An 18,696-nucleotide genomic window follows, 5' to 3' on the forward strand; every position below is an offset into this window, starting at 1 on the left:
AGCAGTTTCTTTTCCTATAATGCTGATGTTTTTCTTATTAATATTTATAAACGCATTGTCAGGGTCGCAGCAGGTCTGGTTCCACCAGAAAAAGGCAGGTATACCCTGGACAGGGCACCAATTCATCGCAGGGTTTCAGCCATACCCCTTTCAGACAAAGCCTGATTTATTGAGAGTAGTTTAGCATCCTTCATGCAGTTAAAAATACTAAATATTATTTTAAATGTTAAGTAGTTTTTTTATTTATGTTGCAGGTCAATATACAGTTTTAATGAAGATTTTGTGTTTTTAAAAACTTTAACTGTTAATGTTAGTTTTTGTGAAAGTTTTTGTGAAGTTACGTAAGTACCAGGTAGGTGTACCTAATAAACAAGCAACTGAGAGTATGTATTGACTAAAATTCGAATACACAACAATTTAAACACAAAAAATGTTCAGTAAAGCCATGGACCAAGTCCCTAAACCTCATAACCATCTGACCTTCCACCCTGAAGCCAGCTGTGATGTTCTCGTCTCTCCCCAGAGGCACGATGCCCATGTAGCAGCTCCTCATCGTGGTCAGGCTGTGCTACTGTAGACCTAGCAGTAAATATCGGAAAAGGTAGGCTGTAGATTGTTTTATAGCATTTGTTATAAATCCAGCATTTGTATACATAGTACATTTAAAAATTACTCTTATTTATTCTATAATGTTGACAAATAAAGAGAAAAGAATGTTACTAAGCCATAAAGCATACAAAAAAAACCTAATAACAAATAAAGAAATACAAGCTGAGCAATAATGTTGAAAATTTTTACTAATAAACCCGAGAAATAATCCTTTTCTAGCCTTGTTATAACTTAAAATGTAATGAGCAAAATATGTATGTTGCAAGGGCAAATTAGGCAAATGTTTATCAGACAACACCTGACTTTACTGTCTGAAAATGTAATGAGCACATTTCAATGCCACAAAATGCTTTCCTAAAAATGACAAGTTCACAAATATATGCTTTTAATATTTATACAGTACCTGCTTTTCTTGATTTTTAGATGACCTGTCTCGGTCAGAGCAGATACCTAAACAAACAAGAGTTGTGTGAGTAGGATTTACAGAGACATGCTGTTTGCATTAGCCAGCAATATGGATGAAATCAGAATGTAAGGGTTTAAATAAAAATCATCAACTAATTTGAATGTAACCTTTTACATTTAATTTGGAGTCTAAATAAAATTGTATATATACAGATAACAAAGTTTTGTACATTTAGAAGCTTGGACCCTGCACATGTGAATCTCATTAAAATGTTAAACCTTATTTTATTAATGACATCTTACATACAAGATGTTAAACCTGCAGCTTCAACAGAAACAATTTATAAAACATCTTACAGCCTGCATTGTCACTTTGAAGCACACAGTGTGAAATTTATGCATTGTCATGTGATCTTACAAGTCTGACATACCGAGTGAGCTGTGCAGTAGTTCTGATGGGGATTGTTCTGGTAATATTCCAGCAGCCTTTCAGCAAGAGCAATGCGACGTAGCAGGCCTTCGATAAACCGACGCAAACGGACTTTTCCACATATCTCATGTTGTGCTGCCGCTTCCAGAAATTTCTGAATTGCAATCACTTCCCTAAAACAGTTTACAAACTATTACTTTACAACCGCATTAATTAACTGCTCATTTAAAATATATATAGTCTTTTTATATACAGTGTATCACAAAAGTGAGTACACCCCTCACATTTCTGCAGATATTTAAGTATATCTTTTCATGGGACAACACTGACAAAATGACACTTTGACACAATGAAAAGTAGTCTGTGTGCAGCTTATATAACAGTGTAAATTTATTCTTCCCTCAAAATAACTCAATATACAGCCATTAATGTCTAAACCACCGGCAACAAAAGTGAGTACACCCCTTAGTGAAAGTTCCTGAAGTGTCAATATTTTGTGTGGCCACCATTATTTTCCAGAACTGCCTTAACTCTCCTGGGCATGGAGTTTACCAGAGCTTCACAGGTTGCCACTGGAATGCTTTTCCACTCCTCCATGACGACATCACGGAGCTGGTGGATATTCGAGACTTTGCGCTCCTCCACCTTCCGCTTGAGGATGCCCCAAAGATGTTCTATTGGGTTTAGGTCTGGAGACATGCTTGGCCAGTCCATCACCTTTACCCTCAGCCTCTTCAATAAAGCAGTGGTCGTCTTAGAGGTGTGTTTGGGGTCATTATCATGCTGGAACACTGACCTGCGACCCAGTTTCAGGAGGGAGGGGATCATGCTCTGCTTCAGTATTTCACAGTACATATTGGAGTTCATGTGTCTCTCAATGAAATGTAACTCCCCAACACCTGCTGCACTCATGCAGCCCCAGACCATGGCATTCCCACCACCATGCTTGACTGTAGGCATGACACACTTTTCTTTGTACTCCTCACCTGATTGCCGCCACACATGCTTGAGACCATCTGAACCAAACAAATCAATCTTGGTCTCATCAGACCATAGGACATGGTTCCGGTAATCCATGTCCTTTGTTGACATGTCTTCAGCAAACTGTTTGCGGGCTTTCTTGTGTAGACACTTCAGAAAAGGCTTCCTTCTGGGGTGACAGCCATGCAGACCAATTTGATGTAGTGTGCGGCGTATGGTCTGAGCACTGACAGGCTGACCCCCCACCTTTTCAATCTCTGCAGCAATGCTGACAGCACTCCTGCGCCTATCTTTCAAAGACAGCAGTTGGATGTGACGCTGAGCACGTGCACTCAGCTTCTTTGGATGACCAACGCGAGGTCTGTTCTGAGTGGACCCTGCTCTTTTAAAACGCTGGATGATCTTGGCCACTGTGCTGCAGCTCAGTTTCAGGGTGTTGGCAATCTTCTTGTAGCCTTGGCCATCTTCATGTAGCGCAACAATTCGTCTTTTAAGATCCTCAGAGAGTTCTTTGCCATGAGGTGCCATGTTGGAACTTTCAGTGACCAGTATGAGAGAGTGTGAGAGCTGTACTACTAAATTGAACACACCTGCTCCCTATGCACACCTGAGACCTAGTAACACTAACAAATCACATGACATTTTGGAGGGAAAATGACAAGCAGTGCTCAATTTGGACATTTAGGGGTGTAGTCTCTTAGGGGTGTACTCACTTTTGTTGCCGGTGGTTTAGACATTAATGGCTGTATATTGAGTTATTTTGAGGGAAGAATAAATTTACACTGTTATATAAGCTGCACACAGACTACTTTTCATTGTGTGAAAGTGTCATTTTGTCAGTGTTGTCCCATGAAAAGATATACTTAAATATCTGCAGAAATGTGAGGGGTGTACTCACTTTTGTGATACACTGTATATATATATATATATTTATATATATTATAATATATATAGTCTCTTTAAAATATATATATATAATATTAGCTAATATTAATTAAAGCTATCTTTTTTAAATATCTGTTTTGATAGATAACAAACAGCGCCTCCCTTCTATGTTCCTTTCTATGTGCCCTCCAAACCCATCTAGGTTAAAATGCATGTGTAAAAGATAAAGCTTTCTGAATTATCTAATAACATTTTTCTTCTGAGCTTATTTTGTTTGACAGATGACAGCTTTTTGATGACTATTGCATTGCACAGTTAAGTTATCCCTCAAAATTGTGTGCCATGTATTGCTTTGGGATGTATAGTACATAGTAGTGACATAAAACCCTTTTTACTAGCAGGTTATTCAAACAAGTTTGAAGACTAAAACTACAATCTAACCTAAATAGCCATGTAAACAAACAAATCAGTTTTATAAAAATTCTTTTAGAGGATGTTTTAGTGTGCATTCAAACAGTTTGTAAGACCGAAGCAGACTGTGAATGTAAACAGTTCTAAAAACTACACCAGATCTCTTGAAATCACCTACTGCACATTGAACTGTCTTGGAAGTATTTCTCAGATATAATTGTTTAAATTAATCAACCGAGGTAAGGCAAATTCAGCAAGAGACACTTACTGTTCCCTCCGCTCCAGCTCGTGCTCGGACAGGCTAAGCTGCTGTCGCAGTGTGGCAATGACCATGACGGCAGCATTAACCTGCCTGCTGAGAGCCTGCTCCCGTTCCAGCACTTCCTGCCGCTCCTGGGCCAGGTGGTGCGAGTGAGCACGTTCACAAATAAGCGCTGTATCTGTCTGGGCAAGCTCAGAGCTGAGCCGGAGCAGCCGCCTCTCCATGCTGCTACTGGCCATCCTCATCATACCCTCCAGCCTCTGCCCAACCGATGGCAGTGGAGCAGAGAGGAGCTCAGTACCAGTGGGGACCTCCACTCCAGCTACACACTTACCTGGGGACACTAATGGCTCTGGGCATGTGTCTGCATTTTGAGGGGCATCAGGGCTGAATGAAAAGTCATGTGAATTAGTGTCAGTGCCGGCGTCTTTTTTTGTCTTGGTCTCAGGGGTGGCCCTTTTGTTGTGAGAGCTTGAGTACCCCTTGCTGGCTGGGAGACTGAGATTGTGTCTTGGTTGGTATGTATGGCCAAACTCCAGATGGGCCCTCAATGCAGCCAGGCTGTGAAAGCGTTCATGTTCGCCACAACGGGGGCATCTGAATGGTAATGGTGGTTCCCCTGTGCCACAAGCCATGCCATTCTCCACAAATAGCGTTGTGTTGCCTGTGCACAACTTTTGCTGCATGTTAATGCCAACCTGTCAATAAAACACCACAGATGCTTAGGCAGAATTTGATCATTTCAACTTAAAAGATGATGTGAATTAGTAATTACTGTAGGTGAAAACAAGTATTTAAACCACGTTTGTTTTGTAAAATGCAGTAAAAACAAGAATTCTCATAAAACTCTATTTAACTGCCAGTTAGGTGTCTACATACAGTGTTAGTTAGCTATGTCTAAAAAGTGGGGCTGGCTGAGGCCCCTATGATGGATTGGCATCCTGTCTGGGGCGTTACTGCATTGTGCCCAGTAAATTCATGGAAATCAGACTCAATATAAAATGCAATATATATATAGACATTTTGCAGCATACTCAAAGTTAACAGTGGAAAGTTCACCACTGTGTTATATCACCTTTCCTATTAATTACACTTTTTAATGGTTTGGGAATTGAGGTTACTAATTGTTGCAGTTTTGCAAGTGGAAATTATAGCTATTCTTGCTTGATCCAAGACTTCAGCTGCTCAACAGTCAGTTGTCGCTGCTGTCTGATTCTTCTCTTCATAATGTGTCATGTATTTTCAATAGGTGACAGATCTGGACTGCAGGCAGGCCTGTCAAGCACACGCACAAACATGTATGGACTTTCCAAGTTACCTTGATTTCAGCACGTCTCCCTAGAATCCCAATATGCACCTACACGTCAGTGGTTCCTTCACTGATGTAAAGGCTACCTGTGCCATAAGCTACCTGTGCCATATTGCACCCCAATACCATGACAGATTTTGGCTTTTGCATCTTCAATTGACAACAGTCTGGATGGTTCTTTTTATCTTTTGCACAAAGAAAACAAGATTTTATTTTGGATTTTCAAAATCTTTTTATAATATTATGTGTGGTAGATGGTAAAAGACCTAATTAATTAGCAATTTTGCATTGAGAAATGTTTGAACGAATTGCCAATTCTTGCTTGTAGGTTGGCACAAAGCAGTAGGCCACAACCTATCTTTGCTTGCAAAAAATGAGTCTTTGGTAGATTCTAATTTTATACCCAATCATCATACACTCACCTGTTACAGATTCACCTGTTTATTGTAAAATGTTACAAAACATTGCAACTAAAATTCTCTAAACTGTTCTCATCTGTTCTTACTTTTGTGTTGTGCCCTTGCCAATTTGTTTATCTTTACAAAATACCATAAAGTTGGTCAGCAGTTGGTCAAGAAAATTAACAAATAGATTTTTTTTTTTATTGCATTTTACAAAATACCATCCATACTCTTTTTTTTTTTTTCAAATATATATGCTTAGAAAAGTTTGTATATGTTTAAAGAATATAAATTAATATGAAAACCATATTTATACACCAGTTAAGAAGTTAATAGTCTGTATAATCTGAAAATTGTCTAATGATCTAATAATCTAAATTGAAATCTTATATCACCAAAAACCTGCTGGTAGGTTGATTGTCTATTTTAAATTGCACCTAGGTAAGATTTACTGGAACAGAACCACAAAGACATATCCTCATTTTAATAATGCCATTTTAGTACATACATTAGTGTTTCCAGGCTATGATTGAGTAATATTTTTACACATCGAAATGTGAACATTTGAACAAGATTAACAAGCACATTATTTTGTATGACGTACATGGCAAATCCATTGAACGCAGCTTGTCTTACTTGTTCAAACGCTTTAAATATAATGATCAGTTAGAAATTAGATGATCTTTGTTAGATCTTAGTGGCTAATTGCAGAAGAATCCATTCTTTTGGATCATGTAGTTCTTACAGTTAGTTCCTAACTAAGCAGCACATAATAACGTAGCCAGTAAAATGAATAATATAACGTCATTCCATCATTCATACCTCTGTGGAAGGTTTCACCCTGCAGACCAGTTCAGTCTGGTACTCAGAATAACTGCGCTTTGTATCAGATACCTTTCAGATGACGATCAGTCGGATGTGTTCGACCTGTAGCTGGTTCGGATTCTCATTTTTCACTCAGCTGGCCTGATGATCACATCAACGTGTAACAGCAGCGAAACTGTCACTCACATGTTTGCTGAAATGCTAAACGATGTCCTCTGGTCACAAAATCGTGAAATAAACGTGATAATAATCGCTTAGTAGCTGCATGAAATTATTTTGAGTAACTATGTCGGCGATAGTGATTTAATGAGCTTAACTGGGACGAAGGACTGGGAGTCGATTTTATAATGAGTCGATTCCTCGAATCTATTTTATTTAAAGTGCACTCCGACGCTGTGCACTTTGTCACAGAACCTTGTTTTATATGTTTTACATCTGTTTAATTTAGTGAAAGATGCTGGTGTTTATCAAACCCTAACTGTATGTTTGAAGGATTTTTTCCATTTATTATCAACCTCTTTATCCTGGTCAGGCTTGTGGCGGGTCCGGTTACACGGGGAAACACTAAGCTCAAGGTGGGAATATCCTGGACAGGGTGCCAATCAATCGCCAATAGCCTATTTTTATTGCTGATACTTTTATAGCTGATACATGCTGTTTGTTAAACAAGCTAAAAAAATCACCTGGGCATCTATTGTAACTTTGATTTAGTAACTTACAGGAATATTCAGTTAAAGTACATATACTATTGTAATTGTCTAGTATTTACTCCGTAATGTCATGCTTATGGAATTAAGAGTCGGCTCTAAAATCAGTTCTACCGATCCCTAACACCTGGAATCAAATCCGGAGTCGACTCTGAACTCGCACGGCTTTACCAGGGATTCATTAGCATGCAGAGCGCGACGGACTCTCGGGTTGAACCATTCGTGCACAGACGGGAGAGTTCACCTAAGCGTATTAACAATATAATCGTTTTTAGTGGGCAAAATTCACAAAAAAAGCAACATAATTAATTAATATTTTTCAAGAACTTGAAATACTAAAGGGATCACATTTAACTGGTGAATTTACTTGCATTCGTTTATACTCATTCATTGCAAAATTCAAAAATGGTACAACCCTTCGGTTGTTTAGCAACGGAGAGGCTCTGGAGCAGATTATTGGCTGAATCAGAGCTGTAGACTCTGAGGCGTTATTGAAGTAAAGGAGGTCTGGCTCAGATAGGCAGCCAATATGGATTTACCGCGGGATCTTCAAACTTTTAAACGGAATGACAGGGCAAGGTCCACCATATCCTCATGCTCATCATTCGCCATGGAGATCAAGAGAATGAAGACAAGAGAAAGTGTTTTGTTTGTGCAGAATGAGGTACGCTTATGTTGAACGACTTCGATGATAATATAGCAGCGTCCCACACCGCGTATAAGTGTTACTGAGTATTACACGGTATATTGAATGTAACGACGGGGTTGGTAGGACACTCATTTAACACACTTTTTAGTAAATCAGTATGCGGTTTGGGACGCAGCCTTTGATTGCTTAACGTTTGTATAGCGTTTAAAACTTTTTTGAAACTACGCCCTGCTCAAATTACCAAATGAACAGGTGTGTCTAGAGTGGTCAGTCAACTCGACTCAAAAGAAGCTTTATTGGCATGACAAATAAATAAAGTTACAGAGAAATAATAAAAATAACAATAAGAACAAAAATATACAAAAATATAAAATGGAATAAAATAATAATAAAAACAGTGCAAATAATAACAATAAAAAGGTGACATTTAGAAAAGAATTAGCTAGTGATAAATCTACCAAAGCACTAAATTACTTATTAATAATTTCAAAATCTTGTGTAAATAAATGAGCACTTGACAAATAGAGGTTAAACAGAATTTTTTTTTTTTAACTGCTCATTTTCATAAGGATTTTATGAAATTCTAAAAGTCAAAGTTTTTCTTTTTGCTCCATTTTGCTGTTTACCACTTACCTTCATCTTTTTTCACAGTTTTTTAAGCTTTGCTCACCGAGAGGAACATATATTTTCTTTTTACAGTTAAATTGTGCAGTGTTTTCAAAAACATGAGGATTGAATTAAATGTATTTTCATAAAAGCCAATTAATTTTATTTGAAATTATGTCATACCACATTTTCATTACAGCTCTTAATTTACTGTGATTATTATTGTAGGAGTAAAATCAGGAGTCATGTCACCCACCCACATACAGAAATATTTAAACACCTACAAAACATTTTACAGAATCTGATCTTATCTGTAAAAAGAATTTCCTAATGGCTTTACAGATCACAATCACTGTAGTTGTGTATTGAAGAGCACACAAGAAGAAGATATAGAAGATATACTTTATTTGTCATATATACATATACAGGTGTACAGTACAATAAAATTCTTTCTTCGCACATCCCAGCTTGTTTGGAAGCGCAGGGGTCAGCCATCGTACGGCGCCCCTGGAGCAGGGTTAAGGGCCTCGCTAAAGGACCCAACAGTGGCTGCATAGCCTGGATTTGAACCACCAATCTTCCGGTTGATAGCTCTACCCACTAGGCTACCACTGTCCCAATAAATGTTTGAAGAGACTGCAGGAATGAGCATACAGATTTAATTAGATAACTGCAAAACAAACCTGATATTCACCAGTCAGAAACTGAAAGGAGGTCCAGCCTTTTACAGTAATGATGCCTTATTTAAAATACTACTCTTATAAATAGATGAAAGATTGAAACTTGTTTTGTATTCCAATCCTTAAATAAATAAACCTTTTTTTAAATATTTTTTCCTATTTTTTTTTTTTATAAGTTACTGCTAGGTCATGAACAGTATCATGGTGTTATTCATTTGGTGCTGTGGAAAGGTGTCACTTAACTTTGTGGTATGGCCTTCTAATTCTTATTAATGTAGGTGATTGACTACAGCTGGTGACTTCACTGTACACACATAAATAGGTCTAGTTTGAATACACCTATTAAACTATAATATGGAATAGTGTTTATCTGCCGAGGTTAGGAAGAAAACCAAAGGTTTCTTTGTATGTTGTAACGGAAATTCACAAATCACCAAAAAAAGTCTATAAGGAATAAGAAAATGGAGAATGAGTGACATTTGTATCATAGTCAAGACACACTGAATTATTTATTTAGGAGCAGGACAACTAAACAACATTTCCCAGTTCTTTAAACTGGTTTGGTAGCTAGATATTATTAGGGTTGTTCTTTGGTCTTTCCCACTCCACCCTCTTACATGTATTATTTTCAACAAAGTGGAAACATTAGAAAAGGTGCCGGAAATATTTTCCAGCTTTCTTTTTTCATTGCTTATAAATGATTGTTCCTGTGCCATTCATACTTGTATGGTAAAGGCACATGACTTCCTTTAATCTTTTGTCATGTGTATACTTGTATAAATGTATTAACATTGCTTTGAACCTACAAAAAGAGTGTACTTGACATTGGGTCCACAGAGTTTACAAGGTTAATAGAACAAAACAGGGGCAAATTTGAGCTTTTTTGTTCAGGTGATATAACACTGCTGTTTCAGATTGCATTTCTGAGGCTAAGCTATAGTCTAATTTTTGTTTCTTTACTTTTACTTTAGGAGAGGACTATGACAGTGTTTTAGTTCCTCTGTTTCTTGTTTGAATATGAGTCAAAAAAGTCCAAATGCAGCCAAATGTAGGGTGTTCAACAGAGAAATACCAACCTCCTTGTGTTAAACCTCGGCCCTCTATTAATACTCAACTTTCCTAATTTTAAGAGTCACAGTTCGCTACTGTCAATAACAGTATTGATATTGTGTTGTCATATTGCTCTTCTAAAGAATTGGCATACATTTTCCTGTGCGTGTACTGTTGCCTGCCTTCATAGAAACATGTAGAATCTCTGCTGCTGTATTTTAGGACCGTGATCTACAGGAAAAGATGGACTTTGAGATGAGAATGAGAGCAGGAGCATACAAGCTTCTGGTTGCTAGCACCAAGAGAGAACAGATCCTTGATGCAGCAAAGAATCTCTTCACCTGCAACACACGAATCAAAGCCTTCATGAACAAGGCACAGAGAGAACAGCACAACATGGCTCCATGTCTTAAAACGAGGTTGGGCTCAGTGTGCTTATACATTGCTGTGCAGTATTTTTTTTTACAAAATGTGGAGAACAGATAATGTTAAATAAATATTCATGTGATTGCGTTTGTGCTTTACAGGTCATCAGATTCTGATATTCAAGTGTCCTGCAAGGGCAAGGTAGCCATAACAGGTACTTATTTTGGTGTTCAGTTAATGCTTTTATAACACAAATTCATATGGTTAATTGGATTGTTTATTTTTTTACATTTTGTTTAAAGGTCTGCGCATTCCATTATTTTGGAAGGATTCTGAGCACTTCAACAGCAAAGGGAGTAAGTGTTTTGTTTCTAAAAACCTCTGTTTGGTGAATGTTATTAAATGTTATTGTGTATATATAAAAAATTCCTTCTTATCAGTAATAATACAGTGGTTGTGATGTTATGGTTGATTTGTGACAACACAGAGACACATGTACCACTCCCATAATTATTAACCCATTAAAAGTAGTAGTAACTGTCTGCCAAAAAGCATAATCTTAGGGTTTTTTTTTAATTTAAATTAAATTATTGGAAAAAGCATACTGTAAGGCCAAATATACAGGTCCTTCTCAAAAAATTAGCATATTGTGATAAAGTTCATTATTTTCCATAATGTAATGATAAAAATTAAACTTTCATATATTTTAGATTCATTGCACACAAACTGAAATATTTCAGGTCTATTATTGTTTTAATACTGAAGATTTTGGCATACAGCTCATGAAAACCCAAAATTCCTATCTCAAAAAATTAGCATATCATGAAAAGGTTCTCTAAACGAGCTATTAACCTAATCATCTGAATCAACGAATTAACTCTAAACACCTGCAAAAGATTCCTGAGGCTTTTAAAAACTCCCAGCCTGGTTCATTACTCAAAACTGCAATCATGGGTAAGACTGCCGACCTGACTGCTGTCCAGAAGGCCATCATTGACACCCTCAAGCAAGAGGGTAAGACACAGAAAGAAATTTCTGAACGAATAGGCTGTTCCCAGAGTGCTGTATCAAGGCACTTCAGTGGGAAGTCTGTGGGAAGGAAAAAGTGTGGCAGAAAACGCTGCACAACGAGAAGAGGTGACCGGACCCTGAGGAAGATTGTGGAGAAGGGCCGATTCCAGACCTTGGGACCTGCGGAAGCAGTGGACTGAGTCTGGAGTAGAAACATCCAGAGCCACCGTGCACAGGCGTGTGCAGGAAATGGGCTACAGGTGCCGCATTCCCCAGGTCAAGCCACTTTTGAACCAGAAACAGCGGCAGAAGCGCCTGACCTGGGCTACAGAGAAGCAGCACTGGACTGTTGCTCAGTGGTCCAAAGTACTGTTTTCGGATGAAAGCAAATTTTGCATGTCATTCGGAAATCAAGGTGCCAGAGTCTGGAGGAAGACTGGGGAGAAGGAAATGCCAAAATGCTTGAAGTCCAGTGTCAAGTACCCACAGTCAGTGATGGTCTGGGGTGCCATGTCAGCTGCTGGTGTTGGTCCACTGTGTTTTATCAAGGGCAGGGTCAATGCAGCTAGCTATCAGGAGATTTTGGAGCACTTCATGCTTCCATCTGCTGAAAAGCTTTATGGAGATGAAGATTTCATTTTTCAGCACGACCTGGCACCTGCTCACAGTGAATGGTTTACTGACCATGGTATTACTGTGCTCAATTGGCCTGCCAACTCTCCTGACCTGAACCCCATAGAGAATCTGTGGGATATTGTGAAGAGAAAGTTGAGAGACACAAGACCCAACACTCTGGATGAGCTTAAGGCCGCTATCGAAGCATCCTGGGCCTCCATAACACCTCAGCAGTGCCACAGGCTGATTGCCTCCATGCCACGCCGCATTGAAGCAGTCATTTCTGCAAAAGGATTCCCGACCAAGTATTGAGTGCATAACTGAACATAATTATTTGAAGGTTGACTTTTTTTGTATTAAAAACACTTTTCTTTTATTGGTCGGATGAAATATGCTAATTTTTTGAGATAGGAATTTTGGGTTTTCATGAGCTGTATGCCAAAATCATCAGTATTAAAACAATAAAAGACCTGAAATATTTCAGTTGGTGTGCAATGAATCTAAAATATATGAAAGTTAAATTTTTATCATTACATTATGGAAAATAATGAACTTTATCACAATATGCTAATTTTTTTAGAAGGACCTGTACATGAATTATTGAGCTAGGCGTTACAGCCAACTTCTTATTAAAACAAGTTTATGGTCAGGTGTCCACATTCTTTTGGCCATGTAGTGCATGATTAGCTTGGCCATATTATTAAAAAGACAGAACTTGTAGTATTATCCCACTTTGTACTTTTATTTCATTTAATTGTAAAGAAAAATCCAGTTAGTTCCGCCTATTATTTTCTTAGATCACACATCTTCAGGGACCAGAATTTAAATTAACCTCTACAGGGCTCTAGAGTGCGACCAGCACATGCGACCTAATTTCTCAATGGTGCGACTAAAAAAAATCTCAGGTCGCACCGGTGCGACCAGGCGTCCGAGGGAAAAAAACAACAACAGACACACATTAGGCCAATATCATGGTCTAAACCAATCAGAGATGGTGAAGGGCGGGACAATATTGTAGCGGCGATATGTGAGCGACATTCAGCTCAGCCAATCAGAATGCAGCACCAGGTTTATACACGTGCGTTCGGACGTTCTGCAGTAAGTTTAGTTTTGTATATGAGACTCGCCGGATGTTCCAGAATGGAAGTTCGGGTTCTGGAGCTCGGCGGTGTAAAGTGTTGTAACGCTCACTTAAGTCCTGACTAAACAGTTAAAGTGACTCGACCCTGTCGTGTGCCTTTATTCCCACACCTCCACCACCGCACAGCAAAAGACCCGCAGCATCCCCACCGGACAGCGGCTAGGTGAGCCGACCCTCTAGTAGCAAGTGGCTAATGCTAGCGGTAAAGTGCCGCGATAGTGAAAGTAAAAACACGACAATATTTTCGTTAAGTAAAATATTAAAATAACTAAAAGACCAAAATATATTACAATACATGTAGTCAAAATACGCAGTGAGTGCACCGCAAGCGATTTTGGGAATCTGTGTAAAAGATTCAGTAAAGCCGATAATATAATGCACTGCATTTAAGATTACACTCTAACACACACACAAACATATACATATAATTTTAAATATACACACATATAAGTGTGCTATAATTAGTCTGTAATACTATAATTAACTGTAAAGAAGACAGTGGCCGGCAATAGTATATTTGTGACCGGTTCTAATACATTTTGAATTGAAAGGCTGAAAAAGCCCAATGCATCTATAAAACACATTACATGCCGCGATAAATGCACTGCCCAAGTGTCCCCTCTCCCCACTGCCCTTCATTGTCAGGCAGCAGCAAACAGATCATCAGACGAGGCCATGTTGACCAGATTGTTAGTTATTTCCAAGTCAATATTGCCTGTATGGACAGTGATAAAAAAAAAAAAAAAAAAAGTGAACCTGTAAAACTGCGGTGTTAAATGCGATGCGGTCGAAAATTTGGGTGCACCTAACTTTTGTGCTGGTGCACCTAAGAAAAAAAGTTAGGTGCACCAGTGCAACCAGTGCAAAACGTTAGTCTAGAGCCCTGCTCTAGTTACTTTTTATCTTAAGTTTGGTATGTTATCCCCTGTAACTGTTTTCTGTGGTTACTGTGGTTTCCTTTCACCCTCCAAGAGCATATCAGTAAATATCTTGACCACTAAAATTGCAGCTGTTTGGGCCCTGACCAAGGGTTTAATTACACCTTTTCTCCAAATACGTGTATGCAATTCTATTCTTATTTTACAGACTCACAGCGGGTGGCTGTCTTTTGTTTAATGAAGATTGGCACTGAGATTTTTGACACAGAGATGGTGATTGTAGACCGAACAATGACCGATATCTGTTTTGAGGCTGTAACGGTCTTGTAAGTACTTGCACTCCTACAGTGTTTGTAATGAAAGTTATACACACAAAGGATCTCTAATGATGTCTGACTGTCTATCATCATAGCTCTGAGGCTAAACCAGAATTTGAGCTGACTATTGAGCTCTACAGCTGTGCAGTGGAAGAGGAGGGGACTATGGTCAACACACCGAAGAAACTGGCCAGAAAGCTGCGCTCATCCTTTGGCAAGGGATCTGGGAAGAAAGTCTGCAACCTTCTTCAGGAAGGAGACCCTGACACTTTTCTTCAGTCTAACCCAGTACCACCGTATGAATGGATCTTTATTTTTACCTACTCAAACCACTGTAGAATTATAAAACATATAAAATGTTATTGTCTCTTTCAGTGGAACACAATATTTACTTTTGGCATATACAACTTTGGATTTGGAGAAGACAGGGACCTCATTTCAGTCTTGCTCAATGATTGTTTCACAGAAAGGTACGTAAAAGCACACCTAGATAACAATGTACTGCTGTTGCATGCTAAATGTATTTTTTGAATAGCAATACGAACCCCATTTCCTTACAATGGGATTTTTTTATGTAATAAAATGAATAATCTGTGCATTGTGAACTGTCTTAAACCTTTACTTAGCTTAACTATCTATATGGGAATAGAGACGATCAAATGAAATTTATACTAGTGTTCCAATCATCCAAATGTTAAACCATTCTGTTTGGGCTATATATTAGATGTAAGTGTTATTTATATGAAATACGATCATGACTCCTGACTCTTACCTTAGCGGAAGCAGGATCATGGCTGCCTCTGTATGGGAACCTGTGCTGTCAGCTGGTGGCACAGCCTGACTGCATGACCCAGGATATGATGAGTGGCTATCTCATCCAGCAGGTAGGATGCACACATTTTTGTGTACAGTCATATACAACATGTTTGCATGAGGGTTCTGATGTTTTATGTTACTAGAAATGTAATAAATCTGTGTGTTTAGCAAAGCTTTGAGGGTTTGCAGCGCTGCTGCAGGCTATACTGTGTGCTAAAGGCTGGTCTGCTATCCTGCTACTACTCCCCTGAAGAGATTGAAGCCAAGATTGAATCCAGCCTCAATATTCCTATAAATAAGGTGAGACATTGACAAAAAATGTTGCATTTACCATATCTAGTGCTTACATTAGGTGTCATCATAGTTTTAATAGCTTCAAGGCTACAGCTACAGGAGTCTTTTAAGCTGTCACCAGGAAGGATTGGTCTGTTATTGCTATTGTTATTGGAATTGAATGCAAACATGATTATGGCTTTGGTGGGGACGCCAAAGGGAAAGACTGTGTGTTTCTAGTTATTGTTTTAAAATAGTGAGCTTACTAAAATTACTAATTTTATATAACTGATATAATAAGCAAGCGTGGCCAGTAGTGCTACACTGTATAAACTGTTTTATCACACTTTTTGGGATTGAATTTGATTTTCAATATCCAACAGTAATATCTTACAGATATTTATTTAAATTTCTTTGGGTACTCACACCCATATTATATCGCAAAACATCCTAAATATGCTCTTATTCAAACAAAGCATTGACAGAATGTTTTAGGAGACATTTTATCCAGCTTGTTATATGGACATTCCTTTGCATTTAGCCCACCCAGCCATTTGACAGGGTCTTGTCACAATTATTGGAGAAGAGCCCTCCTCTCAGTTTTTCCTAATTTTTATAACAATGTGTCCTAGGTCACCATATGTACTATGTATGCTACTTTCCATCAGTTAATGTATTACACAGGGCTTGTTGGATAACTTAATGCTAAATGTAACTCACATTAAGGGATTAATGTAAATACAGTTTATTTCTTTACTATAAATTTATTGGTGTCTTTTTCTTTAAACAGTAAAAATATGTTTTGTCTGTAGGACACTCGCATTCGTAAAGTGAAGGATCAACTTAAAAGTGGGGCCAGGCTGAGCCTTATCAATCCAGGAACAGGAGACCCTGCAAGCCACATATTCATAGCTGAGACACCTGAACTACTGCAGGATTGGCTGAAAGCTTTTTGGCAACACATCTATGACCAGAGTGAGTTGTGTGTTCGTTTATAGAAACTATTATGCAGTTTGGGATGCAGCACCTTTCATGTGAAGTAGTTCTAAGAACTAAATCTATTAGCTTGTAAAACTGTCATCTATTTTTTGAATGTTCTCATAAGATATGCATTTTCTCTGAAACTATTTAGCCTGCTGTAATATACAGTAGATTGTAGCACAGTGGTGCAGCAGGTTTGCAGTATAGGGTACTACACAGCTCCAGGGTCCTAGGTTTAATCCTTATCACTGCAGAACACACAGATTTTTGACAGTGAGTTCATATTGGTCCATCTGGTACCTATTACTTTTAGGTATGAGTGAGTTGAGAGTGTAAAGCGCTGAGATGTATTGACATGCTGTCCAGGCTGCACCTAGGTTTTAGATCCACCATGTCCCTGATCAGTTAGAATTGGTTGTTAAAGGTGAATGACTATATTAATGAAGATACATCAGATTGTATGAAAGCAGTAAACACAATATAGCCATTTTTGCAAGCTTAGCACACTTTTTAAACCTTAAGACACAAATAGTTTGCTTGTGCTGTAGGTCAGTGGCAGCATGCTTGTGACAGGCTGATGGAGATTGAAGTTTTGTCACCCAGGAAGCCTCCACTTTTCCTCACCAAACAAGCTGACTCTGTCTACAATGATCTAAGTAAGTAGCATGCAATGAACAAAATGGACCGTCTGCATGATTACCTAATCAGCTCGAATTGATTTTAAAGCTAATATCTATTTTTGCAGGTATCAGCTCACCAGGAAAATTTGAAAGTCTGACTGACATAATTCACAGTAAAATTGAAGAAACCAATGGGCGCTTTCTCATTGGTCATGAAGAGGAAAGAGATCCTCCTCACTGGGCAGCACTGTTTGAGGGTTCGCGACCAATGGTGGTGCAGAAAACTGTGATGTCACCAAATAAAGAAGGCATCCCTTTTCCTTCCAGTCCAGTCCAAAACAGCAACAAAAAAAGAAGAGCCCCTCCCCCTCCCCCTGACAAATTACCATTTGTCCAGTCCAGCTCTGGCCCGTCCTGTCAGGAGAAGGAGAACTCCTGTAAGAGTGTAAAGCCTCGTACAGGACGGCCATCCTTGGATGCTAAATTCTCGGCCATCATACAACAGTTACAAAAGAGCCATGCACCCTATCGGAAAAATCCACCATTAGCCCAGATTGAGCCCCCTTGCAACCTTTATACTCCAAAAAAAATTGACACAGAGACTGAATTGGTAGAACATGCAGAATATGTGGGTACCCAGGTTCCCCTACCACCCATCCCTGCTCCAAGAAATAAACTGAGAAAGTCTTTTAGAGAAAAGATGAACCCAAAAGCCTGGTAAACTATTAATAGGCTATCAGGGACTAAGCTAGTTCAATGTTGTTTGTTTCCAATAAGCTCTGATGGAATTTTAATACCATGAAATTACTCCTGGCCTTCTCTTCTTGGTCAGTTGTGTTTACTGAGTTTTCGAGGTGTGTTAGTGTATTAGACTGCATTGCCCCTTGGGCACCACCCGTACCCATCAGTTTACATTGCTGCCTTTTTCTCAAGGGACCAAAACTAAGTGCAAAATTGAGCCACATTATTTTATGATATCTTAATATCTTATTTTATGAGATCTTATTGAGACACAGTTGTGAAAAATGCTTTAATACAATGTCAACTTCAGCTCCATCACATCAGTTGACATGTTTATTTTGACCAATTAATGTTTATGCTTTTATAATTAAATGACAGAACTGGAATTTTGGCAGCTAATATTATGCATGTATTTTTTTTAAAATGGAAAATGAAACACTCGCAATTCCAACATGAAACGAACCACTACTTTCTTCGCACTTTTTATAAGAAGCTTTGCAAATGTGAAAATGCACATTAGGATGTGGCTGCTGGCTTTATATCTTATTTTTATGTTCTTTAAGGGTATTGCACATGCAACATTTCAACCTGTATTTATCAAATGTAACACATATAGCATGATGATCATGATATTCACTAAGCCGTCAGCTACTATTGTTAGTGGAACAAATATAATTAGTCAAACCCTAGCAGGGATTATTTTATTTTTTATTATTTGCCTTATACA

General features: G+C 38.4%; 2 protein-coding genes across 2 annotated transcripts; one reads left to right on the forward strand and one right to left on the reverse strand.

Moving 5' to 3' along the window:
* Positions 1–458: 458 nt before the first annotated feature.
* On the reverse strand, positions 459–6,579 carry znf365 (zinc finger protein 365). The gene is made up of 5 exons (XM_063008052.1): positions 6,516–6,579; positions 3,990–4,681; positions 1,446–1,617; positions 1,013–1,059; positions 459–579 (listed from the first exon to the last, which is right to left on the reverse strand). The coding sequence occupies exons 2-5, from the start codon at positions 4,667–4,669 to the stop codon at positions 459–461; spliced, it is 1,020 nt and encodes a 339-aa protein (XP_062864122.1). The 5' UTR covers positions 4,670–4,681; positions 6,516–6,579.
* Positions 6,580–7,741: 1,162 nt separating this feature from the next.
* On the forward strand, positions 7,742–18,290 carry rtkn2 (rhotekin 2). Its single transcript, XM_063007548.1, has 12 exons — positions 7,742–7,889; positions 10,433–10,629; positions 10,738–10,790; positions 10,879–10,932; positions 14,430–14,547; positions 14,634–14,834; positions 14,914–15,008; positions 15,316–15,422; positions 15,523–15,654; positions 16,440–16,602; positions 17,157–17,264; positions 17,354–18,290. The coding sequence occupies exons 1-12, from the start codon at positions 7,755–7,757 to the stop codon at positions 17,947–17,949; spliced, it is 1,959 nt and encodes a 652-aa protein (XP_062863618.1). The 5' UTR covers positions 7,742–7,754; the 3' UTR covers positions 17,950–18,290.
* The last annotated feature ends 406 nt before the right edge of the window (positions 18,291–18,696 follow it).

The sequence above is a fragment of the Trichomycterus rosablanca genome, chromosome 13, assembly GCF_030014385.1.
Source record: "Trichomycterus rosablanca isolate fTriRos1 chromosome 13, fTriRos1.hap1, whole genome shotgun sequence".
Lineage (NCBI taxonomy): Eukaryota > Metazoa > Chordata > Actinopteri > Siluriformes > Trichomycteridae > Trichomycterus > Trichomycterus rosablanca.

What these genes read in the sequence shown, in the direction of transcription:
- znf365 (XM_063008052.1), bottom strand. Translation starts at nt 4,669, where the DNA reads ATGCAGCAAAAGTTGTGCACAGGCAACACAACGCTATTTGTGGAGAAT. An exon ending in ACTACTGCACAGCTCACTCG is followed by an intron (nt 1,060 to 1,445) that starts GTATGTCAGACT and finishes TTGTTTGTTTAG; the next exon opens with GTATCTGCTCTGACCGAGAC. An exon ending in CTAAAAATCAAGAAAAGCAG is followed by an intron (nt 580 to 1,012) that starts GTACTGTATAAA and finishes ATTTACTGCTAG; the next exon opens with GTCTACAGTAGCACAGCCTG.
- rtkn2 (XM_063007548.1), top strand. Translation starts at nt 7,755, where the DNA reads ATGGATTTACCGCGGGATCTTCAAACTTTTAAACGGAATGACAGGGCA. An exon ending in GCTCCATGTCTTAAAACGAG is followed by an intron (nt 10,630 to 10,737) that starts GTTGGGCTCAGT and finishes TGTGCTTTACAG; the next exon opens with GTCATCAGATTCTGATATTC. An exon ending in TTTGAGGCTGTAACGGTCTT is followed by an intron (nt 14,548 to 14,633) that starts GTAAGTACTTGC and finishes CTATCATCATAG; the next exon opens with CTCTGAGGCTAAACCAGAAT.